This window comes from Ictalurus furcatus, chromosome 20 (genome assembly GCF_023375685.1).
Source record: "Ictalurus furcatus strain D&B chromosome 20, Billie_1.0, whole genome shotgun sequence".
Lineage (NCBI taxonomy): Eukaryota > Metazoa > Chordata > Actinopteri > Siluriformes > Ictaluridae > Ictalurus > Ictalurus furcatus.
In genome coordinates, this window is record NC_071274.1 from 6,797,579 (window position 1) to 6,812,330 (window position 14,752).

Genomic DNA, 14,752 nt, shown 5'->3' on the forward strand with positions numbered 1-14,752 from the left:
GGAACAGATGAGCGCAGAAAGCCTGCAACACCACAGGCTGGGCAGCAGATGTAGGCACTTTAGGAATATAATCCGGCCTAGGATACAGGAAGGCCTTGGCTAATCCAGGGGTAAAGGCAAGGCAGGAAGGGGCAACTGAGAGAGCTTGTAGATCTACCACTCGCTTGAGAGATGTCAGGGCCAGCAGAAGAGCTATCATTAGAGTCAGAAGCTTCTCCCACCAATCCCTAGGCCTCAGCCCCTGCCTCAACAGGATGTGTTCCCCCATATTCCAGTTGCCCAGAATGTACATTGCACTCACTGACAAAGCATTCCCTCTGCCCAGAGAAGAATTAGTTGTGCCAGCCTTAACAGGGGGCGCAGACATAATCCTCCCTGGTGGTAAATATATGAGACCACCACTGTGTTGTCTGTAAACACATGGTGACCTCTCAATTGAGGAAGAAGGAATTTCAGTGCTAGAAATATGGCCCACATTTCTAGGCAATTTATATGCCGCTCCAGATGAGGGCCGTTCCAGAGACCGTGAGCGGGACAGCTGTTAACACCACGTTCCAGCCGTGAGGGAGGTGTCTGTCATTACTGTCTTGCACTAAGGAGACACCCCTAGAGTTTGACCCAAGGCTAAAAACCGGGGACATGTCGCCGCATGATACTGATTACCCTCAGAGGTTTTGTCCTTGGACGAAACCCCCAACTTCTCAGCCACCACTGAACAGTCTCCTGTGCAATAGGCCGAATGGTATGACGTTGGCTGCCCATAAACTCCAATAGTCTCCCAGAGAGACTGGAGGGGATGCCAAGATCTAGCTTTATCTTGCTCGATGTTGATAGGATTGACCCTACGCATGTTGGGGATAGAAACGCCGTAGTAGATAGATTCTTCGTAGTAGAATCCTTATAACCTCTAGAAAAGTTGTCCACTGCACTGGAGAAAGCATACTTTTCTGAGGTTCAACCTGAGCCCCAAGCTCTTCATGTGGGCGAGAACAACATCTCGATGTGGAACCGCCAGTTCCCTGGATCGTGCTAGAATTAACCAGTTGTCCAGGTAGTGTAGTACACGGATGCCCTGGAGTCACAATGGAGCCAGAATGACATCCATGCACTTTGTGAAGGTGCAAGGGGATAAAGCTAGCAATATTCCTATATAGAAATATGCACCTTTTAGATCTATCGTAACAAACCAGTCCTCAAACTGAATCTATGGAACGATAAGTTTGGCCGTCAGCATCTTGAACCTGTATGTCCAAAGAGTACAGTTCACATGATGCAGATATAAAATTGGCTGCATACACCTCTATTTTTTGCGGACCAGGAAATAACGGCCGTAAAAACCTCCCTCCCTCAGGGAACGGGGTACATGTTCTAATTGTACCTCCTGCGCTAATGTTGGGCTCTGGTCTGTGCTGACTACTGTGGTGAGCACACTTCTGAACCAGGGGGGTCGAGCTCTAAACTGGACCCGGTAACCCTTTTCTACGGTAGACAAAAAACCCATGGAAACACATTTGGCAGTAGTTTCCATGCTGCCAGACGGTCTTTTAGTGATGTTAACTATTCCACATTGGAGGGAAAGCATCAGATTTTCGTTGCCCTGTGACAGCACGCTGACCAGAGAACACTTAAAACTTGAGACAGTCTTGGCTAGGGGAGGCCCTACAGTAGCACTGGGGGCTAACTGCCCTAATAACTTCATGTCCCCTGATATGTCCCTCCACGGCCCCTCAGGACCGCTCTTCTTTGTCTGCTTGGTCTTTATGACCATTCTCAGATCAGGCCTAGTAACAGGCCGCGACTGTGGCCGAACAGTTCCCCTGGCTGTCTGTGGGGGTTGGCGGGCTGCCATACTTGCCTTCTGTGTCTCCCTCGCACTAGTGCTGGCCAAGGCTCCACTCGTGGATGCCTGGGTGAACTCGACACAACAGGGAAGGAACTGGCTGAATGCCACCATATGTCGAGCTCACTCAGCAGGTCTGCTTGGTAGGCCTGCAACACTGTCATTGCCTGCAGTGACCCACAAGCAAGACTACTACTACTGCATAGGCCTTGCCCATCAATGCCACGGTGGCCTTACATGGTGGCTTGGATGGCAAAGCCGGGCCCCCTAAATTACCTGCCATCGATGGAGAGAAGTAGCTCGCAAGCATCTCCTCCACCTTCAGCATAGCAAAACAGCCATGCTGTTAATTCCTCACAATGGCCGAATAATCCAACATCGTGGGGTTATAAATACGGCTTATGCATGGTTTCCCCCCAGAAGCCTGATATTTTGTCATGCACTTTCACTGGGGAGAAAAAAGCTCATCCAGCCTTAGTAATCACTTCAAGCAGCTCTTTATATGCTGCTCTCAGTTTTTAGTACACCATTCTGGCTCCTTGGAGGAATTATTATTATTATTTTTGTGTGTTTTTTTTTCTTTTTTTCCTTTTTAGCTTCCCACAGCGGAAGGAGGAGTCGCGACGCAAGTTCCAAAATCCAGCGGAGAGCCGGACTCGGAAGACAGAGCAAGAGATACAGCAGCGCTCGTCTCCGGCCTCTCTTCTGGATCCATAAGAGATCCCCTGTACCGGGGATCCCTCAGCAGCGGCCGGGCCAGATCCGCGAGGCTCTAAAACCCAACTTGCTTCGGCTTCTGAGAAGAGAGCGAGTCACGAGCGGAGCTGCCTGATGTAGGCGTTACAATGCGCAGCCTCTCGAGGCTGCCATCGCATGCTCCACCACTAGACACTTCACACAGAAAGTGTGCACTCCTCCCCCGTGATGAAACGGGAGCAAGCCGTAACAAACTTCCTGAATTCTCTCACTCATATTTTTCTCTCTTGCTCATTCCTTTCTTCTCTTTTTTTTAAGGGGATAGAAAAGTTCAGAGATTTTGAGAAAAGATATAGAGGAAATGAAGCATCTTTTGTTTCTTTACACGAACAACCGACATGCAGTCTCGCTGAAAATAATAAGGCTGACGGCACGGTTCACAGGTGCCATATATATATATATATATCTCACGCGACGCGCTTAATTGCCATGTCACCTGATCATGGCATAGGCATGATTTTACACAAGCTTCAGAAGCCAATCACGCATGAGGGGCGCTCCCATAGTGTTATGCTAAGCGCAACGTGGAGTTCCCTTCTCAGGGAACAGAGGGCAGCAAGGAAGAAGTGGTTTAGAGGTCATTGAAAAGCAAGCATTTCCATTTTATTCCTCGTGTATAGAGAAAAAATTGTAGATAGAAATGCAAACTGAACAACGACAGAAAAAAATGGTAAAATATTTTAAATGCCATGTAGCTTTCACAAAGGTCAACAAGGTCAATTCTTGAACTTTTATCATTTTTTGGCAGGGTTAATTGCAAATTTTAATTTATATAAACTTTATTTAATCCCACAAAATTGTGTTAGAAATGTACTTTTTAATGTTTGTCCTTCCAGTTTTTTATTAATTAGTAGTGATTATTTTATTATTCTTATTTTTACCGCTTTCTTGTGCAGGATTCCACTAAAAATTTATATATATATATATATATATATATATATATATATATATATATATATATATATATATATATAAAACTATTGAACACACTATGATATTGAAGAAACTCCATATTTTTATTCATAGTTATTCAGTAGTAACAGCATATGTTCTGGTGGAATAATATTACTTTACTGCTGAGACAATAGCTCCTCCTACAGGCAGATGTCTGCAAATAACTCTATAGTACATGTCTATTTTAATTTTGGCTATTTGTAACATTTAAATTTACCAAGTAATAGGAATTGCTTTATATAAGTTAGAGAATATAATGATATATAGTGAATATAATCACAAGACAGAAAACAGGGAACAATATAACTTCCATAAACTTCACTAATAAATGTACAGATATCACACACTGATAAAGAACTCTTTTTCTGAAACATTCTATTTTCTGTAATCTTTGTGCTACATTGCAATTTTACTACCATTGTCTTTCTTTAATATATACATATATACATAGGGGTGACAAATTAAAAGAAATTCAGTTTTTGAAATCTTATCAATTCCTTAATGTGAAATAAAATTTATCAATGTATCATGAAGATGGTATTAAGCTAACATTGCTTTTTTGGCTAGAGAAAAAAATATTTTGAAAGCCTAAATAGTAATTATATGTGGACAGTGAAATGTCAAATGTAGGCCTACTGATATGTTTCTTACTGTTCTCTACTTTTACTGCCCTCCTCTGTTGTAGTGTAAGTTTGAATTTGTCTGTCTAAGAGAAAAGAATCACTGCATTCAATACAGAGTTCTTCTGACTGATAATTTTTTCTATGATCAAACGTTACTATCCTGCTGGGAGTGGTCTCTTTCAGAAAGACAGCACCCCATTCACAGGCCACAAGGACTTACTGAATGGTTTAATGAGTATTAAAATGTAAATCATATGCTATGGTCTTCACAGTAATCAGATCTCAATGCAACTGCCAGTGTTAGACAGTGCTTGCTACCATCATCAAAACAAATTTAGTAAATCTCTTTTGGAAGAATAATGCTTCAGTACAGTTCTAGAGACTTGTAAAATCTATACCAAGGTGTACTGACAATGTTTTTGGCAATGTTCTACTAAGACACTTTATATTGGCTTTTGCTTTAATTTGTCACCCATATTCACAACAGTCAGATTTAAAAGCAAATCAATTGTTATCAGTGCTGTCTTTGCTTGATAGGTCAGACTTGCTTATAGTGCAGCCATTAGCATCCTTTTAAGCTGCCTCCACTTGTCTTGCAGTGCTTCTTTAAAGCTGTCTGTCATGAGGAAGTAAAACACTGGGTTGATGGCACTGTGAGCATATGCAATTGGCCGTGTCACTACGAAAACCGAATTGATGTAGTCTACGATGCACGGTGACAAATTTAATTCAGGAAGCCGAGATGCAATACGCACAATCCTCATTATATGGATGGGTGTGTAGAGCACCAGAAACATGATTGCCGCAGCCCTCACGATTCTCACTGGCCTTTGGAAGGATGTCCTACGCATTTCCTCTCTTTTCATGAGTACAGAAACCATCCTTTGTGATGATAGAAACAAACCCACCAGGGGCATCACATATCCAGTTATGGTGAGCACTATGCTGTAAATCAGAATAACTCTGGCCACGCCGAGGCTTGCAAAATCACGACACACTGTCCAGCCATTGTCCTCCAAGTCCTGAATAATGAAGACGATGAGAGGAGCAATTTGAGCATTTACCCAGATCCAGTTCAGTATGGTGATGCACAACGAGGCCTTGAGTGTCAACAGGATGTGTTCTCGCTGTGGGTGACACAGCAACAAGAACCGGTCCACACTTACCCACATCATGAAAAGGATGCTATTGTACAAGTTCACATGGAGGATGTAGCGATTAACCACGCATAGTGAAGTATTGAATTTCTTCTGGTTGTAAGCGTAGTTATAGGACAGCTCAGGTAAAGTACACAGGAAGATTAGGTCAGACACAGACAGGTTAAACAGGTACACGTTTGTGGACTTCCAAGCAGGGAGGCAAAAGATATAGCCTAGGACCACCACTAGGTTTCCGATGAACCCAATGGCAAATTCCAGACCATACATTGGCGAGAGGTAATATCTCTCTAATATTGGAGCGATGACACTGGAACAGTTGTCCTGCAGCCATAAAAAAAAAAAAAAAAAATAGTGTATATATAATGACTGTACATAAAGGGCTCTATTTTCATTTTATTGCAGGTGTAATTTGCTAGATAATACTAGCATGATGCTTTTTTGTTGGGTGCATTACAAACATTCACTCTTGAGCTCTGTTGCTATTTTTTTGTGCATAAATAAATGCTCTGTGCGAATGTGTGTGGAATGGTGCAAAAGGAGGTGTTATGTTCAGAATCTACGCAATGTGATTTTCAAATCCATTTTGGTCCAAAAATGGACATGTATTACCCAAGGGATAAGATTTTTCCCTATTAAAGTGCAGATTTAGAAGTGGTTTATGCAGTTGCACACTAGGTTTAATTTTAACCAGCATTTAAATCCATGCCATCTGAGACGCACCATAAAAACGCATGCCCATCCAGTCTACTTTGTATATATGCACACATATACTCTATACACACAAGTGAAGCATAAACTTCATAGTCAGTAGTGTCACATGTCCATATTCCACATTTCTTGACCTCCCTTAGATGCTTTGTTTTAATTTGATCTGCACTGAAATTATGGTCTCAAAATAATAAAAAATAATTAGAGTTCATATGAAGCAGATTATTTAGATACTCTCAGGTGTGGGGCTTTAATTCTTTTTAACCTTTCAACCCTGTTTTGATTCATAAATTGTTTTAATTTATTAGCAAAACTGCACAATTTAGAATTAATGTTGTATTTGATAGTGTTGAAAGAGTTGCTGTGAACTTATTAAGTTCACAGGCATTAAGATAAAAAATGTGCACTTGTCTAAATGTCCTACATAAACAGATACAGTGGGATCGAAACGCCTGACCATTTTTTTCTGAGGTCTTTTTTTATTTAAAATTTGAAATCAACAGAAGGTTTTAAAGTTTTGAAATGTAAACAAAGAAAAATGTTCAATATCTTGAATGTTTAAGATTCTGCACTATTTCTAGGTCTTTATTTCAATGTAAACAAATTTGTGAAATTGACCATTTTAACTGCTTTGACAAAAGGTCAGATTTTCATCATGCCTAATCTCATCTATTGAAGCTTGTGATCAGATGACAGTCCAATGGATTTTATCCAGAATGGATCATAAGGTTCTGCACAAACTTGTGGATTGTGTGCCAGCTTGTGTGCACAGTCATTAAAGCAAAAAGGGGACATACCAAATACTAAGAACCTTTGATATTCATGTAAATATTTCAAAGATTCTACTTTTCAGTGAAGTTGCTGTCAGTAATATAATTTGGGATTAAAATTGTTGTAATAAATTAGAAAAGAATGCAAAATAGAAGCATTTTCTCTACTAGCTTCAGACCTTAGGACCCTGCCGTATACACGGAATAACACAGAGACTATATTTTCTTTCAGCCAGTGAGTTATTCTTTGTCAATTATATCATCATGAAACCTGTATGTGAAATATGAATCATGTTGTAACAAAAACATTACTGTGCTGCACAGCACACACTAAAATCTTAAAGGAAGCAAGAGGAGCTTATTTGACTTCACATCTCTTAGTAATGTATTCACTGAAACTTTTCACATTTGTGCTATTATAATACCTGTTCCAACACTCATAAAGATCTTATGCGTAAATAGTTGAAAAACTGAGGTTAGTTACTTAGATAATTTGGAAATAAGCTGACACATAAAAAATTATTTGCCTATGGCTACACTCCTAGAATTTTTTTAAACCTTAAGAGTTCTATCCCTCTTTGTAAACCCTTAAAGTTTCTCTGTCAAAGCCTACAATAGAAATGTTTTAAGTAAAACCCTGTTTGTTTAAGATAAGCACCCTTAATTATCCAATGAAACCTTAAAGTAACCTTGAAGAATCCATGAAAAGGGTAAGTATTAAAATACATTCATAATTAGCCAATGACGAGGGTAGATTTATATAAAATCAAACTAATGCATTAGGCAATAAACATATCATTTATGTATAATGCATACCTGTCTTACATTTTTAAGAATAAATTAAACTTTAATCTCTTTAAGTAGGAAGTTGCTTTTACTTAACACAGCTAGCATTTTCTTTCTAAATATTAGATACTCTGAAGGAAAAAATGTAATGAAAATATAATAATCTTTAGCAGTAGTGGTACTCATTAATGCATATTTATACATATTATCTAGTACATATTAACCTTCTCAAAGTATGTATTTTTAAAGCATTCTTACCATTGCGCTGTTTGGTCTGTTGTCTTTGGGAGTGTGAAATCAGCTTTTCAGGGTTCCTTATTCCAAAAATCACTGTACCGCCCATTTTAGCATATCGTCATTATGCGTAAAGTGTACACTGTTTTTATTTGGTATTTTTCTAACCAGAGACCTGATGCAATGACACACTGATGCAATCTGATGCAATGATCACTTTGTTGCTTTTCTTCTTTCTTTCTCTGCCTCTATGTTTGTCTTTCACTCCTGTTTATTTGCTTATTATCATTTCTGAAACATTTGTAGCGGTACAGATGGAGGGGTGACAACTTTTGTTAACTCAGCGTTGTTGACTGAGTTTGATGGAGCTTTTGTGATTGTCTTTTACAGTTTGATCCCAGCTAAACTATAATTGGTCAATCAGTGTGGAAATGCAGTGCAAGTAAAAATGCCTGAAGTGAACTGACAATGAGTTCAGCATCTTTAAATGTCACAAATTCCCTTCGTAGTTGTTTATACATGCTTAACTGTTAACACTTCTTTTGATTTTACTAAAAGTGAAAGAATACTAAAACCAGCGTTTTAAAAATAAGTAGAACTCAACACCAACAGCATCGATGAGGATGCATCTGCCAGCAACAAGTATAGTCCTTTTTGTTACAATTTTGTATGCTCAAAATGCCCTTAAAATATATTTCATATAACAGGAAGAAAGTTATTGAAAAAAAAAATATTTCAGACATTTGACCTTGCTGTGATCCTGACCTAGTTTTGTAAAATCGAATACGTTCATCTGCTGGTTACAATTATAACTCCATATGTTTGCAAATATTCAACCATTTGTTCTTGAGATATAGTACAAGAATCTTGGACTTGGACAGATAGACTACCCAAAAAACATAATGCCTTCACCTCCTAGTTATGCATAAGTATAAAACTATGTTTTGTGTGTGTCCTTCAGTTGCTTTAAAGAAAATGAAAAATCATCAGATTTTCGAATAAGAAACCACCATTGGCAGATGAATCATTCACATGGTCTTCCAACTATATCGAGTGTCCACCAGCTTCATATTGCAAACCTGTTTTGCATTACTTAATTGCTACTAGTCATAAGGTCAATTTCACATATCTGCAATGCATTTTACTAGTCATATTTCACAGTAAAAATATTTTTGAAGACAGTTTTGACTAGATATAATTCTGTTTCATCATATACATAATACTTTAAATATTTTGAAGACAATTTTTACTAGCCATAATATACAATCATATACAACCAATTGCCAATGAGCATATAGGCAAAGACCAGGCCTGTTATAATGTGCTCTGGACAGACGAATCAAAGATAGAGTTTTATGGGCACAGTAACAGCAGACATGTTTGGCAAAGACCCAAGACAGTTTTTCAGAACATCTCATACCAACTATGTAGCACAGTGGTAGTGGTGGAAATGTTATGGTTTGGGGTTGCTTCGCTGCCTCAGGGACTGGACAGCTTACATTCATTGATTCAACTATAAATTCTGCATCATATCAATGACTGCTTGAAGGTTATGTGAGGCCATCTGTCTGAAAGGTGATGTTGCACCGAAAGTGGATCTTTCAACAGGATAATGATCCTAAGCACAATAGCAAATCCACCCAGGAATGGCTCAAAAAGAAGAAATGGAGGGTTATGGAATGGCCTGGTCAAGTCCAGATTTGAATCCCATTGAAATGTTGTGGGGGGATTTAAAAATGGACAATACATGCATGAAAACCTTCAAATATCTCGCAATTGAAAGAATATTGCATGGAAGAGTGGTCAAAAATTCCAGCAAGCCTGGTGGGCAATTATACAAAATGCCTACAAGAAATTATTTCTGCTAAAGGGGGCAGTAATAGCTTCTGAGGCCAAGGGAGTACTTACTTTTTCCACAGAAGAATATCACATCTATTGTTATTTCTGTTGAATAAATTATTGAAAAATCTAATTTTCCTTGTGGTTTTGTTCAATTGTATCAACTTCATTAATATGCACTTTTTCAATGAGGATCAAATGTTTGGTTGTCCAAATATGTCAAAAAAGCCAACAATTTTCATGGGGTGTACTTATTTTTTCACATTACCGTAGAAGGTATCTACAGTATAATTCAATTATGTCTACAGTTGCAATCAAAATTATTCAACCCCTATTTCAAATCAGGTATAAAATTTATAGACTTTCAATGGTTTGCAATGAAGAATTCAAACAAAACCAATTGAAATAGTTCAACGCAATGAATGCTTTAAGTGGTTTCCCCAAATTCAACTGAAAAGGCAACTTATAATGACTTCTCCAGTGTCAAAATTTTTCAACCCCTTCATGGCAAGCATCTTTAGTACTTAATAGGGCACCCTTTTGCTGTTATGACCTGCTGCAAATGAGATGCATAACCAGACATCAGCTTTAGGCAAAGTTCCTGAGGAATCTTAGCCCATTCCTCATGAGCAATGGCCTCCAGTTCAGTAATATTCTTGGGTTTGCGTGCTGCAACCACCTTTTTCAAATCCCACCAGAGATTTTCTATGTGGTTCAAGGCCAGTGACTGTGATGGCCCTGTAGAATCTTCCAGGACTTCTTCTGCAACCAAGCCTTGGTGGCATTTGAGGTATGCTTGGGATCATTGTCCTGTTGGAAGGTCCAATGATATCCTGAAGCTTCAGCATCCTCACAGAAAGCATGACATTTTCTCCTTAGGAATTCCTATTACTTCAATGAATCCATCTTGCCTTCCACACACTGCAGGTTTCCAGTGCCAGAGGATGCAAACAGCCTCAAAGCATCACCGAGCCACCACCATGCTTCATTGTGGACAGAGTGTTCTTTTTTCATTCTTCTTCCTGCAGACATACAGCTGATCCATTGTGCCGAAAAGTTCCAGTTTTGTTTCATCACTCCACAGAACAGAATCACAAAATTTCTGTGGCTTACTTGTATGATTTTGAGCCGACTTTTCTTGTGCTTTTGGCTCAGTAGTGGTGTACATCTTGGAGCTCTGACATGGAAACCTTCTGCGTTTACTGTGCTCATTGAAACCTCAGTGCCTGTTGCCACCAAGTCTTGCTGCATGTCAGGTCTTTTGCAGTCACTCAAGGGTTTGTCACAACCTGTCTTCTCATAAATCTGGTTGCAGCCATTGATAGCTTCCATTTTCTGCCCCGTCCAGGTATTTCATATATTTTCTGCCCTTAGCCAGTTCGGGTATTTCATGTGTTCCAGCTCAAGCACACCTGTGCAACTAATGAAGCCCTTGATTAGTTCCATCAGGTGTGCTTGAGACAACACCTGTTTTGCATATTTGTGCTGTTGTGAGGGAGTCTATTCAGGGGGTTGAATAATTTTGAGACTGGAGAAGTCATTATAAGTTGCATTTTCAGTTAAATTTGGGAATTCAAACAGCTGAAAGTCTGTAAATTTTGACAATAAACCTGATTTGCAATGGGGCTTGAATAATTTCGACTGTAACTGTATATAATATATCACAGTTGACTTAAACGGAATTCCTGTCTCTCCACAATTAAATTTTACTAGTAAAATATTTAATTTCTGATATCTGCAATTAAATTTTTTACTTTACTTGAATTGCAGATATCCACATTTAGAAATTTTGACTAGTAAAATTCCATTATTTATTTTTTGTTTTGTTTTTTTAGCAAGTGTGAGATGATCCTTTATGTTCCTTTATGTTATGATTTTGCCTGGCAACTCTTCCATGGATGTTGTATTTGTCCAGTCTCTTTCTAATGGTGGAACACTGAACACTGACCTTACACTGGCCTGCAGTTCCTTAGATGTTCTTTTATGACTTCCTGGATGAGTTATCAGTATGCTCTTGGAGATATTTTAGTAGACCAAACACTTCTAGGAAGATTCACCACTGTTCCAAGTTTTGTACATTTGGAGATAATGGTTCACTGGAGTCCCAGAGCCTTAGAAATGGCTTTGTAATCCTTTCCAGACTGATATATTTCAATATCTTCCTTTCTTTTATCTTTTGGAATTTCTTTTGATTGCGGCATAGTGTGCTGCTTGTTGAGACCTTTAAGCCTAATAGTTTTACTAATAAAACTAAGAATAGAATAGGAAATAAATTGAATTATGAGATATACTATTAAAATTAAAACTAATCATAATAACATTATAGATATATTGCGAAGTTATTGAGACTTCAGATGTAATTGAAGAGATCTACAGTGTCTACATACCCCTGTTAAAATTTTCATGACATCTTGGTAATATCCAACTGGAAAAGCCATGGGCTGCAAAGAGCTTACAAAGCAGGTACAGGATCTCACTGTTGAAAAATATAAATCGGGGCGTGTTACCAAAAAAATTCCAAGGCATTGGATAAACCATGGAACACTAAAAAAAAATCAACAACAAAAAAAAATCAACTAGTATAGAAATATTGTCAGTGAGTGCAATGTACATTCTGGGCAACTGGAATATGGGGGCAGACTTGAGACACATCCTATTGGGGCAGGGGCTGAGGCCCAGGGATTGGTGGCTCCATCTACAAGTGGTGGAGTCCATATGGCGGAGGTTTGGCCAAGCGGGACTGCATGTGTTCGCCTCCAAGGAGACAACACATGGCCCGCTGTGGTTCGCCCTCACTCCTCCCGCACAATTAGGGCTGGACGCCATGGTGCACATCTGTACGTTTTTTCCCCCGATTGCTCTGCTCCCACCAGTTCTAGCAAGAGTTTGCCAAGACAATCTATATCTGCTGCTAGTAGCACCTTATTGGCCAGCTCGATTATATGGTTCTCAACGATAATATCCCTGCTAGATGGCACTCCTTGGGAGATTCCCATCCACAGGGATCCACTGTAGACACAGTGAACTGCGCAACAGCTAGAGTCCTGGAGTTCTTACAAGAACGTTTCTCAGCGGGGTGGGCTCCTTCTTCAATCAGGGTTTACATGGCCGCCATTTTGGCCAGCCATGCCCCTGGTGATGGAGCCTCTGTGGGGCAACATCCTCTAACTTCGAGGTTTATGCATGGTGTCAGGTGGCTGAGGCCCATCTGCAGGCCACGCATACCTTCCTGGGACCTTTCTGTGGTCCTGGAAGGTCTGTCAGGTGCCCCATTTGAGCCCTTAGAGTCAGCCTCTGAGAAGCTTCTGACTTTAAGGTAGCTCTTCTGCTGGCCCTGACATCTCTCAAGCGAGTAGTAGATCTACAAGCTCTCTCAGTTGCCCCTTCCTGCCTTGCCTTTACCCCTGGATTAGCCAAGGCCTTCCTGTATCCTAGGCTGGATTATATTCCTAAAGTGCCTAACATCTGCTGTCCAGTCTGTGGTGTTGCAGGCTTTCTGCCCTCTTCTGTTCCTCACACCGGAACAAGAGAGAATGCACCTGCTGTGTTCAGTAAGGGCTCTCTGTACTTACGTCCACCGCGTAAGTCAGAGCAGCTGCTTGTCTGCTTGGTGGCGACAGTAGAGGTGATGCTGTGTCAAAGCAGTGCACCTCTAATTGGATAGGGGAAGCAGTCTCTATCGCTTATGAGGTGTGCGGTCTCGCTATGCCTCTGGGCATAAGGGCTCATTCCACTAGGGGGGTCGCCTCCTTGAAGGCTTTGTCCAATGGGGTATCCTTACAGGATGTGTGTGCTGCTGCAGGGTGGTCTACGCCACACACATTCATTCGATATTATAGCCTGGATATTCATTCCGCCCCGGGCTCGAGTGTCTTGCAGTGACCCTCGGGCTTCGGTCTTTTTGAACAGGCCATACCCTCGGTATGACAGAGTGGGTATTCTCGTTCCCATAGTATTATGCTAAACGCAACGTGGAGTTTCCTTTGAAAGGGAACGTCTGGGTTACGCATGTAACCCCGTTCCCTGAGAAGGGAACTAGACGTTGCGTAGCTTTGTCTTATTGGGGAAGGCCTGTGAATTGCATCTTCGCTTCAGATAATAGAGGCTGACGGCGCGGTTCACAGGTGCCATATATATATATATATATATATATCACGCGACGCGCTTAATTGCCACGTTACCTGATCATGGCAGGCCTATAAATGGGCATGATTTTACACAAGCTTCAGATGCCGGTCACGCGCAAGGGACACTCCTCATAGTGTTATGCTAAACACAACGTGGAGTTCCCTTTGAAAGGGAACATTAGAGTTAAAACAGGAGGTGGATAACACTACACAACCAGAATGAAGGAGGGCTCAGAGCAGAACATAAGGGTTCCCCAAATAGTTGAAGAGAACACTGTGCTGTTTAATGGGGTTCTAAATGTGGTTGCCAGTGTTTGACACCAGTTGAAGGGGAGCAACCACAATGACAGGTTTTCAGCCATAAAATTATTTAAACACAGACAACAAAATCAAGGAAAATCCAATAAATCAATAATTCTAGTTAACCTAGCTAACTCAACTAATTACCCCTTACTATTGATCTGGTAGGTGGATGACGGTCATGAAAATTCACAATGAGTCACAACAAGTGATTGGGATGAATAGGTTGTACAGTATTGTCCAATTAGCTCAGGTATTCCAGGTATGTCAAGTTTGTTATACTGTTAATTATTGTAGCAGGTGGGTACTTGGTTTAGCGGAAGTCTGCAGAGGAACTGTGGTGGAATGGGCAATTAACATGGCACACCTGTTGCTTATTTTTGTTTTCTTATATGAACAAGCTGTTCTCTCTCTCTCTCTCTCTCTCTCTCTCTCTCTGGGATCTGGGCTGGTGTGTGTGTGTGTGTGTGTGTGTGTATGTGTGTGTGTGTAAAACTTGTTGTTTAGAGGTGAAGAGACAGGACACAATCCCTTGAGATCAGCATGTTTATTTGGGCATAGACAAAAATCATAGTCACAGTTCAAAGTGTAGCGAGGGTCACTACAGGAAAATATATAATCATAAATAACACAAAGATCAGAAAACCGGGAAGTC

General features: G+C 40.3%; 1 protein-coding gene across 1 annotated transcript; it reads right to left on the minus strand.

Moving 5' to 3' along the window:
- Nucleotides 1-4,639: 4,639 nt before the first annotated feature.
- Nucleotides 4,640-5,720, minus strand: LOC128624565 (succinate receptor 1-like; the record flags this gene model as incomplete). Its single annotated transcript, XM_053652312.1, has 1 exon — nucleotides 4,640-5,720. A coding segment is annotated over one exon (999 nt), but the record flags the coding sequence as incomplete, so codon positions are not given.
- Nucleotides 5,721-14,752: the final 9,032 nt, after the last annotated feature.